Below are 22764 nucleotides of genomic sequence, written 5' to 3'. Positions count from 1 at the left end.
GTTTTAATGCCAGAAACAAATGAAGGAGAAAAGCTGCAGATTCATTAAAAGATTAATAAACTATTGTCTTTATTTTAGTTAGAATATAACTTAAAGACCTCAAGTTTGAAGATAATTATGGTTAAGATGAGTGTTTTATATCCTGTCGCCGCACGAACCGATTAGTCGACTAATCGAAAAAAATAAACGGAGAATAGTCGACTATTGAAATAATCGTTTGTGGCAGCCCTAAATCACAGTGAGGTATATGGCTCTGTCCAGTGCCTCCCTCACTCATTCATTCATTCCTCCAGTCAGCTCGGCGGAGGAGAAACCTTGAAGCATCAAATGCGATTTGCCACGCGACGAATTTGCTGCTCGTTGCATTTAAAAAAAATTTGTTTCTGTTGCCATGTGTGGGAGGAGCTACCAGCTCTTTCTGTGGATGTCTCTCTTAGAATGAATGGGAGACACATATAATGCAGAGGAATACGTTTTTTGACGTGCCGGCTGTTCCTATTAAATCAGAGCTCCCCAAGCACCGAGCTGAAAACCTGTAGCCCGCCCCACTTTCACCGCGTGGCGATCCGCTGCACCTGCCTGTCACACGTGATCCTGAGCTTGAGGCCACGCCTGCGTGCGCGTGTCTTTTAATTTTAAGGTGAACGTGCTGGCTGCGTCGGCGCGCATTCTAGCTGCCACCCCTAATGAAAGTCCATGCAAACGCAAATACAAGTCCGATATTATGCTCTGCGGGTTTGCATAGAACCCCCATGAAAAGCAGCCCCCAAATCCACACTGATGCAGCCGGCGCACGTGCAAGCACCCCACACCTCCAATGAATGGAAGACAGAGAGATCGGATTTATTTATTGTGAGGAGTTCTAAAAAAATGAAATCTTTCAAAGATTTTCTCAGTGCTGGGGCTTTTCTCTCACTCTAAAGGAGGCGCTGGAAATACAGACATATGAAACTGAATAAAAATAATTTGTTTTCTCTAGTCAGTCAGTCAGTCAATAAGTTGTTTCTTTAGTCGTCTGTATCTGCTATATGGTCATTATAAGTTCATTTATTTATTACCGATTTATTTGTTTATTTTTTAACTCATTTTTTTAATATATTTTATTTATTATTTTGTGTTAAAAACAATGATATCTGAGAACATTGGAATGTTTTATCAGCGGTTTTCTTGTGGAAATCCTGATGCGGCCCAGCCTCATCCAGACTCTGCTTCCAGCGGCCCCCAGATAAATTGAGTTTGAGACCTCTGATCTAAAATGAAAGTTTTTTGCTGATAAACACTACCTCTGTGAATAAATTAAGCGTTGGTGCTAGACTGGGGGTGGAGCTAAATGAACTGACTCTTCCTGAAAGGGGTGGTCTGACTTTGGGACATCAGATTGTCAGGACTCGCTTGTTTTCATGAGCATGGGAGGGGCTGCTGTTGAGAGTGCAGGTTTTTAGAGGATTATTCTTAAATTCGTTAACAAATCAAAATACCACTTTGGGGCTCTTTATAGAGAGGAATGAACAATAAAATGCACTTAAAAGCTCAAAAAAGTTGTTTTTTCATGGTATGACCCGTTTTAAGTGTGATGAAGTAGTTTGACATGTTAAAGGAGAGCACTTGAATGTTGCCAAGATGCTTTATTTTCATTGCTGAACTGCAGTCCTGCACCAAACACTAATCACTAAAATGCCTATCTTTTTCAGTGCGTTGTAGACAATACTCTGCTCCATCAGCTCGCTCAATCAGAGTCTTTAGCTGTGAATTACAGCCAAGCTTTTGCTTGCTCTGCTTCAGCATCTTGACCATAGACTGTAAAAATTAATGGACAGATCGAGCACTGAGGTCCCCCATTGGAAATGCATTACTTCCTCTCCTCGCGAAAGTAGGCCGCCGCTTTCACTGTCAATTCCTGAAACGGATACCGCCATTCGCAACCCATCTTCAGCGATTGGTCTGAGTCATAGCTGAGTCATGAATCTACAGGAAGTACTGTCGCCAATCAGGAGTGAGTTTATTGCAACCGTCCTCCTATTTCCACGCCTCTACCACGAGACCGCGGATGTAAACAGCTTCTACTTTAATCACGCCGGCTCGAGAGAATCGTACAAGTCATTGTTGAAGCCTTTGGGGGAGAACCATTCCAACATTTGATTCTGTCAGCGGTCCTTTGGGATTTACTTACATTTATTCCTTTTTGTCGAGATAAAAGGAGCATTTGGGTGACGCCGCTGGAGAAATGCGCGTGTCCCTCTCGCGCGCGCCGCAGCTTTTCAGTTGTCATTCGCGGCCAGGTTATAGTCTGAACAGATGCACGTGAGAAGCGCGTTCAGCGGTATTTAAAATAAATAACCATCCTAACAAGTGAACAGCTGGATCTTTTTCCTGTTTGAAAATACGACCAGGTCGAAGTCTGTCTCGCGGTCCTCATACGGCTGCGTCTAATTCAGGCTGCAAGCTGGAAAATTCCGGCGAAGCTTAATCTTTGGTTGGTGATTTTATGCGCATATATGCAACTTATAATTTATAAGCTACAACCAAAACAGTGAAATAAAGAAAAACGAACGTTAAACAAAGAAAAACGTCCAAAACACATAACCTCAGAGTGAAATCTATTTCTACAGAGTAAATCCTCATCTAAAAATGTCGACAGCATGCTCCTCTTGTTGTTTTAAACTGCTGCATCGGTACATTCCATTGAGGAAAACAACAGTAGGACAATGATTGGTACATTGTTGAATTGTAAAGTAGGTGTTAAAAGGTCTTCACGGACCCATTGATGAAGTCTGCTCCCATTGGCTACCCGTCATCTGTCAATCAACCCCCCCAGACGTACGACGTCAGACCCACATACGCTCATTGAGCCATCTGATTGGTCAATTTATAACTCTAATAACTTGTGATAATGGAAAAAAATCTTTGAAAAAAAATTAGGATTAGAAAAAGGAAGTTAACCAGAAAGCAACAGAGGAAGAATGATTATTCTGACATATAAAATGACAGAAATAACTGTCTGTTTCCAAATGTAAGTCAATGGGACTTTGGCCTTTTTGCAACCCAGTGGTACTTCCTATATGGAACACGGAAGTAGGGGGGCTTGCTCAGTCCAGTTATTTTATATACAGTCTATGATCTTGACTGAGGCTACGTGCTGCGCACCCTGTGCATCTGCAAAGCTTCACTAGTGTTTATATGAATGAGCCAGCCACAAAGCACTGAAATATGCTAAACAAAAGTAAGATGGTGAAATACACGTTTGCTTATAAATATTTCATGAAAAATCGTCCCTGCAGCAAGTACCGGCAAATCTTCTTTTCCTTTTGGCTTTTCCCTTCAGGGGTCGCCACAGCGAATCAGTTTCCTTCATCTAAGCCTGTCTTCAGCATCCTCCACTCTAACACCAGCCACCTTCATGTCTTCATTCACTGCATCCATAAACCTCCTCTTTGGTCTTCCTCTAGACCTCTTTCCTGGCAGCTCTAGACTCAGCATCCTTCTACCAATATATTCACTGTCTCTCCTCTGAACATGTCCAAACCATCTCAGTCTGGCTTCTCTGACTTTATCTCCAGAACCTCTGTATATGATATATACACCTCTAATATAAAGTATCACCAAATTGTGATATTTAATTGTATCTTTTTTTTTTTTGTTACACCCCTAGGTCCCACATATTTGAAGTAGGGCTGCCACGATTATTCCATTAGTTGCAACTACGTCGACTATTAAAATAGTCGACAACTATTTTGGTTGTCGAAGCGTCGTTTTTTGTTTTTTTTCCTTATTTTGATCTCAAAACTAGGGTGTGCGCTTTCTAATGCCGGGTCTGCCGTTCTCTTCACACATGCGCAGTGGTGCTAAGCCGGTTAGCAGTGATGTTACAGGGTAAGCTGGAGTATCAACAACAATACAACAACATGCTAGCGGAACTCGAAAATGTGGGAAAACATAATAAAAATAAGAGGAAAATTGTCCAATGTCATTTCTTTAAGGCAGAACTTGTGTTCCATGAGATCACTATGGGGGTGCATGAAGATGAAGCACGTTGTGACTAACTTTGATCACGTTGAACAGAGAGCTTCGTTTAGCTAGGCTAACATCGGTGCAACAGTTTTCCGGGTTTAAATGGACTGTGTTCGGCTGTTCGGCTGTCATTACTGCGCTGTTTGGAGATAAACCAGAAAATCTGCAGCATATCCGTGTCTACGGCGCTTCTGTCTGCATAGTGAACGTTTCATAATCTGCGCTCTTCCAACCGAACGCCGCGAGGACGGCGCGGATAATGAGTTTAGACTGGAAATGAACCGCTTGTCCAAGGCTTCATCCATATTCTGCGCCACGATTATGTCGTTCGGTTTGAAGAGCGGATTATGAAACGTTCACCGTGCAGACAGAGAGGCTGTGTGTCGGTACGGATCTGCCGCGGAGTTGTGGAGCGATGTGCGAGTCCCAGAAGTGAAGTAGCTCGTCTAAAAGTCCAGAGATAAGTTTACAAGTGTAGCATAACATTAGCGGAATAAGAATACAATTAAATCTAACTTAAAGTCACAAAAACAACAACAAACAGCAAAGCAACCTCAAAATTAAAGAAGTATCAAAGATTTAAGGGCCGTCCACCAAACTTAAAAATATGATTTAATTTCATTCTGCGCATGTGCAGTGGATGTAGGTAGTGAAAGAATGAAAGTAATGATGTACATTCTAACATCCCCTGATTTTCTCCCTTTTTGAAAATTTACATTTCCCCACTTTTTAAAAGATGTAATGTGTTAAGGCTCTTTGTTTATCTGGGCATCCTGAGGTTTTTTATGTATAGGGATATCTTCAGTTCAAAGATGTCATTAGTGTTTTGCTTTAATAAATGGGCCTCAGTGAGCAAATATTTTGAGTGTGTTTATATCTGCAAATAGCTTTCGAAATACTTTACAGATGTTTTATTTAATATACATATTAAAGTTTTAAAAAATACTTGCAGGCTTTTATTTAGTTTTCTGTAGTTGATTCAGATTACCTCATTTGATTTAAGACGTCTTGATGCCAGAAACAAATTAAGGAGAAAACCTGCACGATTCATTAAAGGCTTAATAAACTATTGTCTTTATTTTTAGTTAGCATATAGCTTAAACACTTCAAGTTTAAAGCCAATTATGGTTAAGATGTGTGTTTTACATCCAGTCGCCGCACGAACCGATTAGTCGACTACTCGAAAAAAAAACAATCAGAGATTAGTCGACTATTGAAATAATCGTTTGTGGCATCCCTAATTTGAAGTCAAGTTAAAGTCCCATTAGTTGTCAGTCTTCTGGGTGTGGGAAATTTGTTCTCCACATGCGACCCATTCCCTGGTGATTGTTGAGCTGCAGACACAGTCATGTTGAGGAACCATTTGGTGCTTTAACTGTAACTGTAACCCTAGTCTTAACTCTTCCTCTAGGTCTGTGTAGCCCAGAAAAAAGCTCAGCACTAGGCTCACGTCTTTAGAAAATTTCATACAAATATCCATTTTCTTCAAGGCTGGTGCGGCTCAACCAGGGTGACTATGAACACCCAAAGTTACGTCAAACTCTTTTGTCTAATTTGATTACAAAAACAATTCCTTCATTATCCAGAAGTTGTAACTTAAAGTAAACAACCGTTAATTATTAAAATATAATGGTCAAGGAAGAAATGTTAGCAGCTGTTTCACTACAAGATGTATTAGTAGCTCAACAGGATGTCCTACCTCGGATTTCAAAAATTGTGATGTTTGCATTTTATCATATTATCTCTTTAAATAGTGAGCCATGTTACGATTCATCAATTATCAAGCTAAACCCAAGTTTGGGCTCCTTGTGGGTCAACGTCGCCTTGAACACCACAGAGCCGTGATGGCCATCCGCCGGGAAGATGTTAATCCATGGGAGAGGAGGGCACCTCTGGCCCCACGCCACGTGAAAGAGCTCACCAATGCTGGCGTTAAAGTTCTGGTTCAACCATCCAACCGTAGAGCCATCCATGAGAAGGTTGGACATTTTCAGATTTTCTTCTTTCTGTTTATATCTATGTAAAATATGCACTAACTGTACTATACTAAAAAGTAGTAAGAACTAGGGTCCTAGAGTCAGAACTATACATGGAGAAGCTGCATTCAGCTTCTATGCTCCACAGATCTGGAATAGACTTCCAGAAAACCTTAGATCAACTGAAACACTGTGTATTTAAATCCAGGTTAAAGATTCACCTGTTCTCAGTTGCATTTGATTAATATGTATTCAAAAGTTTACGTCCGCACTGTCTATCTATGCTTGTTTTAAATTAAAATCTTTTTACTTTCTTTTAATTGTATTTTAATGACCACACCTTTTACTCTTTCTTTTGATTGTTTCTTTTTATGTTTTTTTGTAAAGCACATTGGATTGTCTCTGTGCATGAAATGTGCTATACAAATAAACTTGCCTTGCCTTGAACCAATTCAAAAGAACTGAACCTCTGAGAAAAGCCAGAATTCCATCACTACTGTGGTGGGAAAAAAGGAAGACTTGTTTTTACTTTGTCTGAAAGTTTCGGAAAAAAAGAAAAAAAAACCCAGATTATTTAGAAGTTTTTGAAATATTCTTTAATGATAATAAAGGTACAATATTTTGAAGAGATATACGTTTAACTTGAGCAAAGTAACTAATGATGCCAATTATATTTGCAGCAGAAAGCTGTAGGGGGCGTGAAAGAATAAGTTCTTCATGGGGGGCGGTAAGAGAAAATAATTGAGAAACTCAAGACAAGATGGCGCCAGTGTACGTGGCTGCTCGTCTGTCGCTTCTGGCGCATTTTCTGTTTTTTTAAGTTTTCGTTAGGGCTGTCAGATTTGTCGCGTTAATTACCCGTTAATTTGACATGTGCATGACCCCAACAATTTTTTTGACACATTAATCGCGGATTTTCCTCATACGTCCCTTTCCATACCACGCGCGCGGGTGTCCCTAAAAGTTATCACCCTCTAACTCACCCGCTGCTCTCACTAGATCACGGGCGAGTCTCCAACCACCGAGCTACAAGCTAGAACCGGCCCGGCGCCAGGACACGGAGAGCTCCTGCACCCTTAATTTTATTTTACTGAACGTTGATTGAAGTTTTGAATTTAAAATGCCCTTCACTTGCACTTGGGCTTTTGTTAGGCATTTTATGTTACAGCCTTTTATTGTTAAGAAAGTTTATCTCAATACAATATTACAATATAAAGTATTTCTGATGAAAACTATTAATTTTGCCATTGTTGTTTTCGTAATTAATGTAGAACTGCTAAATTCCACGAAGCACACATTTTTTTCCTTAAAGTCCACATATTAATTTGCGATTAATCACAAGTTAACTATGGACAAAATGCAATTAATCGCGATAAAAAAATTTAATCGCCTGACTGCTCTAGTTTGCGTGTATCGGCATCACACAAACTGAGTCTGTGCTGGTTTACCACCGTCAAGCCCTCCTAATTATTCAACTAGATGACAGATCTGTAATTTTATCTGGTCGAAATGGACAGAAACCTCTCCCACCTGTAACACGGGCTCAAAACACTTATGTTGCATCCTCTTGCTCTACTAATTACTCTTTGTCCCTGCATGCTTTGCGCCCCTTATCTACACATCAGTCTTTAAACTAAAAGAGGTTCCTGTCACGGGACGAACTGGAACTGCTTCGGACCCCAAATGTCCCAAGAATGCCTCTACCTGCAAAGAACAGACTTTTTCTACTCCAGTCACCAAGTCATGTCTGCCAAAGGGTCTCATTGGATCTAAATGTACAAGCGAAGTCAACGTTGCTGGTTATGTATGTCACTGTTTACTTGACACTGGTTCACAAGTAACCACTGTTTCTGTATCTTTTTTCAACAAGTATCTGTCCCTTAAGCCGTTGAAACCTCTCTGTGAACTCCTTCATGTTTAGGGTGCCGGAGGCCAAGCCATTGCCTATCTGGGTTACACCGAACTCACAGCAACATTCCCAAAAGACTTTGTTGGCACTGAGACTGAAATATCTACACTTGGACTTGTTGTTCCTGATTTCCAGTCTAAGAATCAGTCCCAAGTGTTAATCGGAATGAATACTTTGGAGCTACTTTATGACCAGTACGTGCACAGTGAACACACCAACTTCAAGCCAACCACATATGGTTACCAAGCCGTCCTGAAACTACTCCAGTTGAAACAATAGCAAACACAGTCAGATGGTGAAGGAGTTGTGCGACTCTCCAGCAAAGCACCAATTGTCATCCCTGCTGGCCATACTGTTGTTGTTGAGGGGGCTATTCACACTAACACCCCTGCCACAGGCTGCTGTGCATTAATAGAACATCCAGCTACTCCACTTGCTGGGGGAATCTGTGTAATGAACTGTCTCATTAACGTCTCACACCATACACTGCACAAAGTCCCAGTTATCCTCAAGAACGAGTCTAGGCAGGATGTAAGCATTCCATCTCTGAGCATCATCGCAGATTCTAAATTGACTCCTCAGATCCTGTCACATACTGTTGCTAAAAAATCAGCTGTAATCAACCGATATCTTCAATCAGATTTCGGTGACTCTCCAATCTCTTCTGAATGGAAAGAGAGGATTACAAACAAGTTAAACGATATGCCAGATGTCTTTTCACATCACAATCTTGATTTTGGAAGGACTGACAAGGTGAAACACGGCATCAGATTACACGACCAAACTCCATTCAAGCATCGACCAAGACCAATACACCCACAAGACTTTGAGGCTGTACGTGAACACCTGCAAGACCTTCTACAGGCTGGTGTAATCAGAGAGTCAGAGTCTCCGTTTTCTTCCCCAATTGTTGTGGTGCGAAAGAGAAATGGTGATGTCCGTCTATGCGTAGACTACAGAAAGTTGAACCTCCAGACCATCAAGGACGCCTACGCCCTTCCCAACCTGGAAGAATCTTTCTCTGCATTAACAGGCTCAAAGTGGTTTAGCGTTTTGGACCTCAAATCTGGTTATTATCAGATTGAAATGACAGAGTCTGACAAAGAAAAACCAGCCTTTGTTACACCGTTTAGGTTTTGGGAATTCAACTGCATGCCACAAGGTGTCACCAACGCGCCTGGCACGTTCCAGCGCTTAATGGAAAAATGCCTGGCTGACTTAAATTTAAAGCAAGCTCTCGTTTTTCTTGATGACCTCATTGCTTTTTCAAGCACACTGGAAGAACATGAAGAGTGCCTAATGCGTGTTATCCATCGATTGAAAGAATATGGTCTCAAGTTATCACCAGAAAAATGCAAGTTTTTCCAAACATCAGTGCGATATCTAGGTCACGTGGTGTTAGAGAGGGGCGTGGAGATGGATCCTGAAAAAATCATCGCTTTAAAATCATGGCCGATTCCACGAACGTTTGAAGAACTCAAGTCCTTTCTCGGGTTTGCCGGATATTATAGACGGTTTATCCGGGGTTATGCAGCCATCGCAAAGCCACTTAACAACCTTACGTGAGGCGACCCTATAACCCGCAAGTCCAAGTTGAAGAAACTCGAGACTGCCAAGTCACAAAACATTAAACAGCCTTTTGGAGAGAAATGGAGGTCTGAGTGTCAGCATGCCTTTGAAATGCTGTTAAACTTGCTAAAAACTGCTCCAGTGCTTGGATTCGCTGACCCGAAAAAACCTTACATCCTTCACACCGATGCCAGTGCCTCCGGTCTTGGTGCTGCTCTGTACCCGGAGCAGGAGGGTCGTCTGAGGGTCATAGCGTATGCCAGCCGTGGGCTCTCTTCAAGCGAATCAGGTATCCAGCCCACAAATTGGAGTTTCTGGCGCTGAAGTGGTCCATAACAGAAAAATTCCATGATTATCTGTATGGAGCCAGTTTTGTAGTCATTACCGACAACAATCCTTTAACATACGTACTCACGTCAGCAAAGTTGGACGCGGCTAGTCATCATTGGCTTGCTGCACTCTCCACTTACAACTTCACACTCCAGTACCGTGCTGGCAAGCAAAACCTTGATGCGGATGCGCTTTCTCAGCGTCAACATGCTTCTTCAACCGACACTACTTCTGATCATGATCTCATCTGCCAGTTCACCCAAGAACACAGCAGTGAACCTGGAAATGAGGTTTCGCCAGAAGTTGTTGCAGCCATCAGTCAAAACTGTTTGGACTGTCCCGACCTGTACTCCATCACACTCGTTGAGTCACTCCCAACGTCTGTCGGGGCCATCCCCGACTGCTATAGCGAAAGTCATCATGGGCTCTCTGTTTTCCCATCCTTGTCTGCTGAATAACTCAAAACAAAGCAAAGATCTGACCCTTCAATTAGAAAGGTCATACACCAGCTAGAGACAGGAGAACGAGTTCCTCCCAGCGTGAAACAAGAGCTCCCTGAACTGTCACTGTTGCTTCGAGAGTTGAACTGCCTCGAGTTGAGAGGTCATATTCTCTACAGAAAAAGACAAGAGGGGGAGGAGGTGAATTTACAACTGGTCCTGCCTGAAGAACTACGGTCCCTTGTGTTGAACAGTCTCCATAACGACATGGGCCACTTGGGCATTGAACGAACCTTGGATCTCGTTTGGTCCAGGTTCTTCTGGCCCCGCATGTCTGCAGATGTTGTGACCCAGATTCAAACCTGTGACAGGTGTGTGAGGAGAAAGACATTACCAGAGAGAGCTGCACTGTTGGTTAGCATCGCTACCACCCGTCCATTGGAGTTGGTCTGTATGGACTTTCTTTCACTCGAACCTGACCAGAGTAACATCAAAGACATTTTAGTGCCTCCTCACCAAGTTTTCTGTGGCACTACCAACACCGAACCAGAAAGCCAGAACAGTTGCTCGTTGTTTATGGGAAAACTTCATTTCATGTTATGGGTTTCCTGAACGCCTTCATACAGACCAAGGACCTGATTTTGAATTCAGACTCATTAAGGAACTTTGTGAAATCTCTGGAATCGAAAAGACAAGAACAACACCATACCATCCTCCAGGCAACCCAGTTGAACGTTTTAATAGAACACTTTTAAGCATGCTCGGAACCCTCGAGTCTACACAAAAGAAGAGGTGGAAAGAACACGTCAAACCTCTTGTTCATGCGTATAACTGTACCAAAAATAAAGTTACTGGGTTCACACCATATGAGCTGATGTTTGGCCGTTCACCTCGTCTTTCTGTAGACTTGGCATTTGGACTACCTGTACGAGAAAATCAGTCAAGATCACATTCACAGTATGTAGAGAACCTGCACTCCCGACTTGAACAAAGTTATAAGTTGGCATCAAAGAACGCTAAAAGGTCCGCAGCAAGGAATAAAACCCGCTTTGATCAACGTGTGACTCCGTCAAGCTTGAAAGCCGGTGATCGAGTTCTTGTTCGCAATGTGAGACTGCGAGGAAAACACAAACTTGAAGATAAATAGGAGAGAAGTGTGTACATTGTTCTAAGTCGTGCTGGGGATCTCCCAGTGTACACTGTGAGGCCAGAAGATGATGATCATGCTCCCACTCGCACTCTCCACCGTGACCTATTACTTCCTTGTGGATTTCTTCCTTCCAACACTGACCATGTTCTAGAATCTTCACCTGTTCATAGACCAGTGACTCGCAGCCAGCGACAAATGGATTCTGCAACAGATTTGCCACCAGAAGATGAAGATGAATTATCATATGTTGTAAAGCCACCCGAGCATTTCCAAATAGAACACATTGTTCCTGTCAGCCCTGTGTCTGTACCAACCAATGCTGCTGATCTAGAACCTGTGCATCTACCTCAAACCTTCTCTGGTCCAGAAGAGTCCTCTGCTGCTGCTGACACCAAACCACCGTCCACACCCGTCCCAATCAGTCCGGAACACTCACCTCAAGTTGAAGAGCCTCCTTACGAGGAGGAGGAGGGGGAGTTCTGTGGCCAAGCAGAGACATCTTCTAATGTACCTGAGATCGCTTTTAATCAGTCCGTTCCTGAGTCTCCAGAGCAAACGGTTGCTGGAGCTACTGAGAGTGTCCGATGTTCAACTAGGCAGCGGCAGCCACCTAGTCGTCTTCATTATTCCACGCTAGGGAATGCATTAGTCTCTGTAGTTCAGACGTTGTTCCATAGTTTGGCAGAAGCCTGTGGTGAAGCACTTACTAATTACTCTTTGTGCCTGCATGCTTTGCGCGCCTCGGGTCACGTGACTGTACCTGTCCAATCAGCTGGCTTTATTAATCGCAAGCAGGAAGGGACCAGTAGAACACGTAGGTGAGCTGGGAAACGTTTGTTGTGCTACAAGGAGCCACCTATCTATCTGAAAACGTCTAAAAACCAACATACTGGTTATTCTTTGCCTTGGAATCGGCCACTTGTGATGGTGAGCTAAAGCCCATAGACCTGAACCTGGTTATGTGCTGGAGCCTTCTGAAGGAGCTTCCTCCATCCTGTGCTCAGTCCGTGCTGGTAGGAGGCTCCTGTAGCCTACAGACTACTCAGAATCAACCCATAAACCAGAGCTCTTCTCCACAAATCATATACACCTCACCGCTTCGCTGGAAAACTATACTCCGGATCTCTTGCTGGATTACTTCTCTCAAACCCAAACTGCGTAATTGAGAGACCACATTTGGTCTGTGGACTCTAGACCAAAAAAAAAAAAAAATGCTTAATGGACTATATATTTTTATTTTGGTGTCATTGTAAATAGTGGGGTTTTGTATGGCATTTTTTTCTGTCTAAGTTGATGTGTTGTCTAATTAAATACTGCTAAATCAAAAGCAAATCCCTTGAGTTATGCCTTCTCACTCCTCGAGCCGAACTTGAGTCTTCTGATAATCTGAGAATTATAATTTAATGTTTTTTTTTCATTAAGTTCAGATTTTGGGCAATACATGCTACACACCTGTGCTGTCGGAGATTCCGACTCACCTGTTCAGGGCGTCGGCTCGCCTTCCCAGGCGGAAACACCGGCACGACGAGCGTGGTGGTCGGATCAGCAGGTTAAAGATCCCCCTGGCACGTTCCACTTCCATATCCGGTGAGAATCTGGAATGCTCGTGCCCTGGTGCACACTGGATCCACCAGCGATGTGTCTTAACATCTCTCGTCGGCTTTGACTGTGACGTTCCGCCCCGCTGCACCTGCAACTCCGCCAGTGCGGAGTAAATCTCTGGAACCTGAGGGTGCTGCTCCGTGCATCAGGACTCACGGAAGATCCTCAGGCTGAAATCCCCGCCAGGAACGGGCTGGCATACGCCAAATCCCTGGCAAATAAGACCTAAATCCTCCGGGATTTCTTCACTACCCAGGAACTGGATTTCCTCTGCATAACGGAGACGTGGGCGGCTCCTGGGGATCGCGTAGCTCCTACCAGCTGAAAGCTTGTACCTGAGTTCTCCGAGGACCTCCGGTCTTCGAGGAGGAACAGCAGTCGTTTTTAAAGACACTTTTAAATGCAAGCAGCAGACTTTCCCGTCTCCTGGCGCCAGCTTCGAAAGGACTTTGTTCGAGGTGGGTCTGTTGCAGCCGGTGATGTGCGCCGTCATTTACAGACCGCCCAAATATAACAAAGATTTTCTGAATTACTTTTCTGATTTTTTGGCAGAAGTCATGCCACAATATGACCGTGTGTTGATTATGGGGGACTTGAACATCCACATGTGCTGTCCAGACAAAGCTCTGGTTAAAAAGTTTTTATCCATTATGGACTCTTTTAACTTTGTGCAGTGTGTGTCTGGACCCACTCATGAACAGGGTCACATGCTGGACCTCGTTCTGTCATGTGGCGTGTCTGCCTCTGATATGGACCTTTTTGATAGTGTTTTTTCTGATCACTTTTCTGTTCTGTTTGATGCTGGTTTGTCTTGTGTTCCTTTTAAATCTGGCGCGCCTGTTCAGCGCTGTAGAGTTTTTAACTCTTTCCTTCCACAAATTTTACTGCTGCCTTTGACCGCCTATCTGTGCCCTCTGGCTTGTCTGCAGGGGAATTCTGCTCTTGGTTTCACTCCTCCTGCCTGAACGTTCTGGACTCTTTTGCTCTATTTAAAACCATGAGATGCAGGGCCAAATTCTGGTTTAATGAAAGCACCCGTCAGGCGAGGAGGGAGACTCGTAAAACAGAACGTAGGTGGAAAAAGGGCAAGCTGCATGTTTTGCATGGATTTTATCCCTCCTCGAGCTGTGCTCCAGTCGTTTGAGCCTGTGACTGTCTTTTCTAGAGGACATTGTCAATCATATGAAACCATCAGGCTCTCCTCTGGATGCCGTCCCCCCTCGCTTTTTTAAACAAATTTTCACCAGCATAGGGGAGCAGTGTGGTTTGATAGTTTGCAGTATGCAATCAAACTATTGTTCTTCTGTTTTCTTCCGTACGTTTTTCGGCGATCCATATCTTCTGCATACTTCACCTGATTTTTGTCATTCAAGTATCAAGATGTTCAGCTTATTGAGGACATTATTGCCCTCTCTTGAAATCTCTTCTGAAACTTTTTGTTTTTCAGCAATTCAACAAAATTGCTGCAACTTTTCCAATTGAAAAGGCTCTTCAGCAACTCCGAACTTTCTGCAGTTGTAACTTCTGCATACTTTATGCTATTCTGAAAATTCAAACATGCACTTGTTTTGCTATTTGTGGACTTTTCTGCCTTCTTTAAACAATTCAGGATTTTTTTTTTATAGTTTTTGAAATTTTTAACTTGTTAAAATTTAAAATAACACTAGATTTGCAATTCCTTGAAAAAATTGCGTCTGATTGCTGAAAGCAATAGCGCTTTGAAGCTGCAAGTATGAAAGACCTTCTGTACGACCTTCACGCCGAGATATTACACAAGCGCCACCTACGGCAGGACTGTGAAAGTTGTTGCATTGACTTATCTTAGATTGTGGAAGCAGTCTTGAAAATTTGGTAAAGTTATGTGAAACTCTTGAGCTGCTGCATTGCAAACATTACAATCTCTCCTGTCTAATTTGCATAACGTGTTCCACAAAAAGGGTACGGAGCTATGCAAATGGGATATTACCACTGGAATTGTGATGGTCCCAATAGGGTATGTGCAGGACATTAAGCTAGGTTAAGTACTTGTGGAGATATAGGCCTAAACACAATTGCCTACATTATAGCGCCACCTATTGGAATATTTTCATACTTCTTTTGATAGTTCTTTATCACTCTAAGCTGAACTTATGTTTTAAGATTTGTGAAGTTCTGACAATCTGTATAGGATTTAGAGCGTTTTAAAATCTAGGACCACACCCACCTCATTAGCATTACGATTTTTATGAAAACGGTAAATCACATCGGAGAACGAGTGGTGCCATTGGACTCGGGGTAGTCCAAATAGGTTATGTACCAAATTTCATAAAGTTTGGTGAAACTATGTTGAATAGGGAGGCAAACACATGTTTTACGAAAAATCACAAATAGCGAAAAATCTAGTTAGACGGAAGTGGGTGGTCCAAATTTGAAAAACGTTCTCTAGCATCCAAGAAACACATGGGAAAAGAAAGCACGCCAATCCGACTTACGGTATTCAATAGGGGTGTGTATCTTTCTCTCTCACACGATTCAATACGCATCTCGATACATGGTCCACGAATCGATACAAAAAAGATGTACCTTATTTTGAGACGATACGATACAGACCGATTTACTTGCCTAAATCAATACAATCTAGATATTTTTCATTCATTTGGCATTCAAAACTTATAAAGTATATTTTTAAATAAAGAAACTATCTTTTTAACTGACACTTTTTATTTTGAACAACAAAAAATGTACATAACTTCAAACAAAAAAGGGGGGGTTTTTTGGCCTTGTAAGCAGTTAGGTGTGTCATAGTAAAAAAAAAACAAATAACATTGTGCATCAGATACAGTGCCATGCACTGCTTAAAGTGCTGTAAAAATAAATAAGGGTCCTGTTATTTTGCACAAAACAAAAAATATTTAACTGGGCAATTCTAAACTTCAAACCCCCAAAAATACAGTGTGCTGCAAAACATGCTACTTCAGATTTGTCTTAAGGAAGATTAGCTGGTCAACATGCTCTTCTTTGATTAAACTGCGCTGTGCTGTAACAATGTCACCAGCAGTACTGAAAACTCTTTCTGATGGAACGCCGGTGGCAGGTATGCACAAATAAATCTTAGCCAGTGAAGACAGCATTGGCAGATCCAGCTGGTCTCTCCACCAGAGGAAGACATCTCCATCCAAAGGCAAAGCATCACGGTTTCTGTACTTCCAGACTTCATCTTTTGCAAGGTCTCTGTAGGACCTCAGGGGTGCACTCGTTTCTACAATGTCACTGAACATCTGATCCAAAGCCTTCATCTTTTTGGGGGGGAGGCCATCATCTACAGTTTAAAAAAGATAGAAAAAAATTAACTAGGTGGCTTGCAAAATTATCTTTTATAACTAAAATAATTATTAAATTGCAGTTGCTCGTAACATGTAAATTCAAAACTGTTAAAAACTGTTCATTGAAAGCGTTTGAGCTTTATCCATTAGCATAGTTCTATTAAAATTTAAAGAAAACTGTATTTTAAAAGTTGTCTTGTTCTTGGCAACACCACACTAAACCCACCTGCACTTGTCTCGTTCTTGTTGTGAGGACTGTATTCACCTGGAAATGGGTTTCTTTGTGTGGGACCTTTCTCAGATTCCTTTTGTCTGTCCTCAGTTGTCTGTTGATAATATATTATACATGTTTAAATATTACATAAATACACAGATGAATGAATCCACAGTCAGAAATTATGAGAGCGTTTCTGCATTTATATGCATGTGTTTTAAAAAAACAGGTGCTGAATAAAAGAGTAAACAAGGTGTGAAATAAACATAAAAGTAGCAGCTTACTTTCTCATGTAGGGTTAGTGCCTCACTTAAAGTGTCGAGGTAAATCTGGTCTCTGGTTTTGTCCTCATCGATGAAGGACAACATTTTGAAGCGTGGGTCTAAAGCACTGGCCACATGCAGCGTGTCCTGAAGTCCTTGGTACCTTAAAAATTTAAAAGATAAGAAATTAGAATTTTTGAAAAGTTTTTCCCCATAAAATAATAACAGTAGAATAGTTCTTACCTTTTATTAAAGTCTTCCAGGAACTTGACCTTCATTTCAGTGATGATGTGGAGCTCATCGTTGAGTGGTTTAAAATGCTTTTTCAGTTTTGCCTGAACAGGAGCGACCATGGAGAGGGTAGGGTTGTCTTCCTCACACAGGAGCGCTGTTGCCACTTTGACTGGTTTCATAAGTTTTACTATTGCCTCAACTGCAGCAAGATCTTCTTCTGTCAAAGTATTGACATCCTCGCCCCTCCTCACCTCTCTTGACATCAAACTTGCAAAAACTGCAGGCTGTTGTTCCAAAAAGCGATCCAACATGTCATAGGAACTATTCCAGCGAGTGCATACATTCTGAATGAGCTTGTGTGATGGCAAACCAAGCAGCAGCTGGTTCTGGCGCAGGATTTCAGTGGCTTTTGGGCTGTGATGAAAAAAAGTTACGATTCTCCTCACTCGGCTCAGCACTCTTGCAGCATCTTTCACTTGAAAAGCTTTCTGTGAAGCCAGGTTAATGGTGTGGGCAATGCATGTAACATGAGGGGTCATCTCAGCCTCTTGAGCTGCTGTTATCATATTTCTAGCACTGTCTGTCACAAGTGCTGGATTTTTGTTTTCAATCTTCCGTTCCTTGCAGGCATTTATCAGAAGGGCGCCAATATTTTTTCCAGTGTGCGTCTCGCTGAACACACGTGTTTGCAGGACGTGATTTTTCATTGACCACTCTGGAGAGATGTAGTGCACGGTTATTGTTACATAGGAATGAGTTGCACGTGAGGTCCACGCGTCTGTGGTCAAAGCCACTCGTTCCGCAGTGGACAGAGACTCTGACACATCACTCTTCGCCTTCTCATAGAGCTCAGGAATGCATTTTTCACTGAAATGCTGCCGAGTTGGAAGTTTGTACTTCGGTTTTAAAATACGTATCATTTGTCTGAACCCAACATTATCAACAACGCTATACGGACGTATATCTTTGCAGATGAAATAGCTTATAGCTTCGGTTATTGCTTTTGAGCGGCTGGAGTTGTCAGCTAGTAAACTCTGAAAGAAGCTGCTTGCCCTGGCAGCACTCGCCTCGGGGTCTCCGACGCTTTTCCCTTCCGACTCCGTTTCGATTCCATGCCGTCTTCGTGAATGAAGAGCGAGGTTTGTCGTACTTCCAGTGTACTTTATGCTAGCTTTGCATATTTTGCAGACTGCAGCTGATTTATCCAGGGTACCCTTATCGTTTTTCAGAAATCCAAAGTATTTCCAAACTTTTGATTTCAGGTTAGCCGGCGCGCCGTGAATTGCTTTGTCTTCCATGTTTCTCTACTCATAATCCAGACCTCTCGCGGTAGTTCACCTTTAGCCAATAGTAATTGAGTTGACTGGTGGAAGCGAGCTTGGGATTGGACGTCTTCTTGCTTATGTCACAGTAAGGCGGCAACAAAGAGCAAAACTGGTAGATAAACGAAGTTTGCAGAAATCGGTTGTTTACATTCCATATCGGTCTTATACCATTTTACCCACAAAATCTCGTTTGTATCTGTTGTTTTCAACCGATACTACCACTTTTCATAGTACTATATCGATTTTTCGATACAAACCAATTAATCTTTACATCCCTAGCCCCACCCTGGAGCCAGGCCTGGGGTTGGGGCTCGGAGGCGAGCGCCAACGCGAAGGAGCGACGTGGGATCACTCCCCAGTGGGCCCACCACCTGCAGGGGAGCTCTGAAGGGGCCGGTGCATTGTGGTTTGGGTGGCAGTCGAAGGCGAGTGCCTCGGTGGCCCAAACCCCGCTCATGGAATTTGACTTTTGGGACATGGAACGTTACCTCTCTGGGAGGGAAGGAGCCTGAGCTTGTGCGAGAGGTTGAGAGATACCGACTAGATATATTTTTGGGCTCACCTCTACGCACAGCCTGGGCTCTGAAACTCAGTCCCTCGAGAGAGGCTGGACTCTCTACCACTCTGGAGTTGCCCATGGTGAGAGGCGACGGGCTGGGGTGGGCTTACTTGTGAGCCCCCAGCTCAGCCGCCAAGTGTTGGAGTTCGTACCGGTGGACGAGAGGGTCGTGTCCCTTCGCCTTCGGGTGGGGGGCAGGTCTCTGACTGTGGTTTTGGCTTACGCGCCGAACAGCAGTTCGGAGTACCCGGCCTTCCTGGTGTCTCTTGAAGGGGTACTGGAAAGTGCCCCAACAGGGGACTCCGTCGTCCTCCTGGGGGACTTCAATGCCCACGTGGGTAATGACAGTGGCACCTGGAGGGGCGTGATTGGTAGGAATGGCCTCCCTGACCTGAACCAGAGCGGTGTTTTGTTGTTGGACTTCTGTGCACGTCATAGTTTGTCCATAACGAACACCATGTTCGAACACAAAGGTGTCCATCAGTACACCTGGCATCAGGACACCCTAGGTAGGAGATCGATGATCGACTTTGTAGTCGTTTCAGGCGATCTCCGGCCGTGTGTTTTGGACACTCGGGTAAAGAGAGGGGCAGAGCTGTCCACTGATCACTACCTGATGGTGAGTTGGATTCGCTGGCGGGGGAGGAGGCCGGAAAGACTTGGCAGACCCAAACGTACTGTGAGGGTCTGCTGGGAACGTCTGGCTGAGCCCTCCGTCAGGGAGGTCTTTAACTCCCACATCCGGGAAAACTTCAAGCAGGTACCGAGGGAGGTTGGTGACATAGAGTCCGAGTGGACCATGTTCTCCACCTCTATTGTCTCCGCTGCTTTCCGGAGGTGCGGTCGCAAGGTCTCTGGTGCCTGTCGTGGCGGCAACCCCCGAACCCGGTGGTGGACACCGTAAGTAAGGGATGCCGTCAAGCTGAAGGAGTCCTATCAGGCCTGGCTGGCTTGTGGGACTCCAGAGGCAGCTGACAGGTACCGGCAGTTTAAGCGAGCTGCGGCCCGGGCTGTGTTGGAGGCAAAAACTCGGTCCTGGGAGGAGTTTGGTGAGGCCATGGAGAAGGACTATCGGTTGGCCTCAAAGAGATTCTGGCAAACCATCCGGCGTCTCAGGAGGGGAAAGCAGTTTTCTGCAGGCACCGTTTTCGGTGCAGGTGGGGATCTGTTGACCTCAACTGGGGACATTGTCGGGCGGTGGAAGGAATACTTTGAGGATCTCCTCAACCCTGCTGACACGCCTTCCGTTGAGGAAGCAGAGGCTGAGGACATTGGGGTGGAACTGTCCATCACCCAAGCTGAGGTCACCGAGGTTGTCAAAGAGCTCCTCGGTGGCAAGGCTCCGGGGGTGGATGAGGTTCGCCCTGAGTACCTCAAGTCTCTGGATGTTGTAGGAGTGTCTTGGCTGACACGTCTCTGCAGCATTGCGTGGCAGACAGGAACCGTACCACTGGACTGGCAGACTGGGGTGGTGGTTCCCCTTTTCAAGAAGGGGGACCGGAGGGTGTGTTCCAACTACCGGGGAATCACACTCCTCAGCCTTCCTGGGAAAGTCTATGCCAGGGTACTGGAGAGGAGAGTCCGTCCGATAGTCGAACCTCAGATTCAAGAACAACAGTGCGGTTTCCGTCCTGGTCGTGGAACAGTGGACCAGCTCTACACCCTCTTCAGGGTGCTGGAGGGTTCGTGGGAGTTCGCTCATCCAGTCCATATGTGTTTTGTGGATTTGGAGAAGGCGTTCGACCGCGTTCCCCGTGGTGTCCTGTGGAGGGTGCTCTGGGAGTATGGGGTCCGGGGAGCCTTACTCAGGGCTGTCCGGTCTCTGTATGACCGGAGCAGGAGCTTGGTTCGCATGGCCGGCAGTAAGTCAGACCTGTTCCCGGTGCATGTTGGACTCCGGCAGGGCTGCCCTTTATCACCGGTTCTGTTCATAGTCTTTATGGACAGAATTTCTAGGCGCAGCCAGGGGCCGGAGGGGGTCTGGTTTGGGGACCACAGGATTTCCTCTCTGCTCTTTGCAGATGATGTTGTTCTGTTGGCTCCATCGAACCGGGACCTCCAGCATGCATTGGAGCGGTTTGCAGCCGAGTGTGAAGCGGCCGGGATGAGGGTCAGCACCGCTAAGTCTGAGGCCATGGTTCTCGACCGGAGAAAGGTAGTTTGCCCTCTCTCGGTGGGTGGAGTGCGCCTGCCTCAGGTGGAGGAGTTTAAATATCTTGGGGTCTTGTTCACGAGTGATGGAAGATCGGAGCGTGAGATCGACAGGCGGATTGGAGCTGCGTCCGCCATTATGCGGTCGCTGTACCGGTCAGTTGTGGTGAGGAGAGAGCTGAGCCAGAAAGCAAAGCTCTCAATTTACCGGTCGATCTTCGTTCCAGTACTCACCTATGGTCATGAGCTCTCAGTCGTGACCGAAAGAACGAGATCCCGACTACAAGCGGCTGAAATGAGTTTTCTCCGGAGGGTGGCTGGACGCTCCCTTAGAGATAGGGTGAGAAGCTCGGTCACCCGGAGAGAGCTCGGAGTAGAGCCGCTTCTCCTCCGCATCGAGAGAAGCCAGTTGAGGTGGCTCGGGCATCTGGTCCGGATGCCTCCTGGACGCCTCCCTGGTGAGGCGTTCCGGGCATGTCCCACTGGGCTTAGGCCCCGGGGAAGACCCAGGACACGCTGGAAAGACTATGTTTCTCGGCTGGCCTGGGAACGCCTCGGGGTCCCCCCAGAGGAGCTGGAGGAAGTGGCCGGGGAGGGGGAAGTCTGGGCATCTTTGCTTAGACTGCTGCCCCCGCGACCCGGTCCTGGATGAAGCGGAGGAAGATGGATGGATGGATGGATGGATGGATCCCTAGTATTCGAGATAGAGGCCAAAAACGAATTTCGGACAAAAACGGCCGCCTGGTGGCGCTATAGAGCATTATTAGCCCACAATTGATACAGCTTGTGTAGATTACTAAGGACTATAAAATTCTAAAGTTTCATGAAATTATCTTTAGTTACAAGCCTTCAAAAGTACTTCCCATTGACTTCCCACACAAAATAAAACTCATAATAATATTAATATCTTTAAAACTGTAAGAGTAGAAGCTCTCTAAAAAAAGTGCCGGAATAAAATATAATAATAATAATAATAATAGTAATAATAAAGAATTACAACAACATACTCTGAATGCTTTCAGCAATCAGACAACTAGATTTGCAATTCCTTGAAGAAATTGCGTCTGATTGCTGAAAGCAATAGCGCTTTGAAGCATTTTACAGTTGCAATTATGAAAGACCTTCCGTACGACCTTCACGCCAAGTTTCATCCATGTAGCTCAAGGGTATGTGCAGAACATTGCAAAGATTAGTGAAAGTATGAAACATAGGGAGTCAAAAAGTGTTTTGCGAAAAATCGTTAGTTGCGAAAAATTGTTACACAATAGAGATCGCTGATGAATATTCGCTATTACTTTAGTATTAAATGAATCATAAAGGAGTAAAAGCTGGTGCTTAAGACAAATGCACTTGGAGAATAAGGCCAAAACACTTGTGTATTACAACTGACCACCTGGTGGTGCAATAGAGCCAAAATTGATAGAGCTCATATAGATTCCTTTAAAGCAGGGGTATCAAACTTAATTTAGCCGGGGGCCACTGGAGACAGTCTGGGTGAGGCCGGGCCGCATCAGGATTTTCACAAGAAAATCGCTGATAAAACATTCCAATGTTCTCAAATATCTTTGTTTTTAACACAAAATAATGAATACAGTAAATAAATATATTAAATAATGAATTAAAAAGCAGGCAAATCCGTATGGAAGTTTTTTAGTTCCATCAGACTCTGATTTTTTTTTTTTTTTTATGTTGACTATCTGACCCATTGAAAGTTTAAGTCTCGAAATTAAGA

The 22764-nt window shown here is 44.2% G+C and overlaps 2 protein-coding genes across 4 annotated transcripts in view; one reads left to right on the top strand and one right to left on the bottom strand.

Annotated features, from left to right (window-relative positions):
* aass (aminoadipate-semialdehyde synthase) overlaps positions 1–22764 on the top strand; it is a gene marked incomplete in the record, with an annotated part of 177904 nt that overhangs the window by 5325 nt on the left and 149815 nt on the right. For 2 of the 3 annotated variants that reach the window (XM_024262393.2, XM_024262394.2), the window contains 1 exon segment: positions 5763–5987. In XM_024262393.2, the coding sequence (XP_024118161.1) occupies positions 5769–5987 (219 nt within the window). 3 annotated transcript variants of the gene reach the window in all.
* Positions 15736–17562, bottom strand: LOC112139571 (zinc finger BED domain-containing protein 1). The gene is made up of 4 exons (XM_024262396.2): positions 17007–17562; positions 16785–16926; positions 16513–16612; positions 15736–16282 (listed from the first exon to the last, which is right to left on the bottom strand). The coding sequence occupies exons 1-4, from the start codon at positions 17534–17536 to the stop codon at positions 15933–15935; spliced, it is 1122 nt and encodes a 373-aa protein (XP_024118164.1). The 5' UTR covers positions 17537–17562; the 3' UTR covers positions 15736–15932.

Source organism: Oryzias melastigma, unplaced genomic scaffold (genome assembly GCF_002922805.2).
Source record: "Oryzias melastigma strain HK-1 unplaced genomic scaffold, ASM292280v2 sc00295, whole genome shotgun sequence".
NCBI classification, from domain to species: domain Eukaryota; kingdom Metazoa; phylum Chordata; class Actinopteri; order Beloniformes; family Adrianichthyidae; genus Oryzias; species Oryzias melastigma.
Note: the sequence above shows the minus strand (reverse complement) of the source record. Positions and strands in the feature narration are given on the sequence as shown.

What these genes read in the sequence shown, in the direction of transcription:
- LOC112139571 (XM_024262396.2), bottom strand. Translation starts at nt 17,536, where the DNA reads ATGACCCCTCATGTTACATGCATTGCCCACACCATTAACCTGGCTTCA. An exon ending in CTGGAAGACTTTAATAAAAG is followed by an intron (nt 16,927 to 17,006) that starts GTAAGAACTATT and finishes TAAATTTTTAAG; the next exon opens with GTACCAAGGACTTCAGGACA. An exon ending in CACTAACCCTACATGAGAAA is followed by an intron (nt 16,613 to 16,784) that starts GTAAGCTGCTAC and finishes TATTATCAACAG; the next exon opens with ACAACTGAGGACAGACAAAA.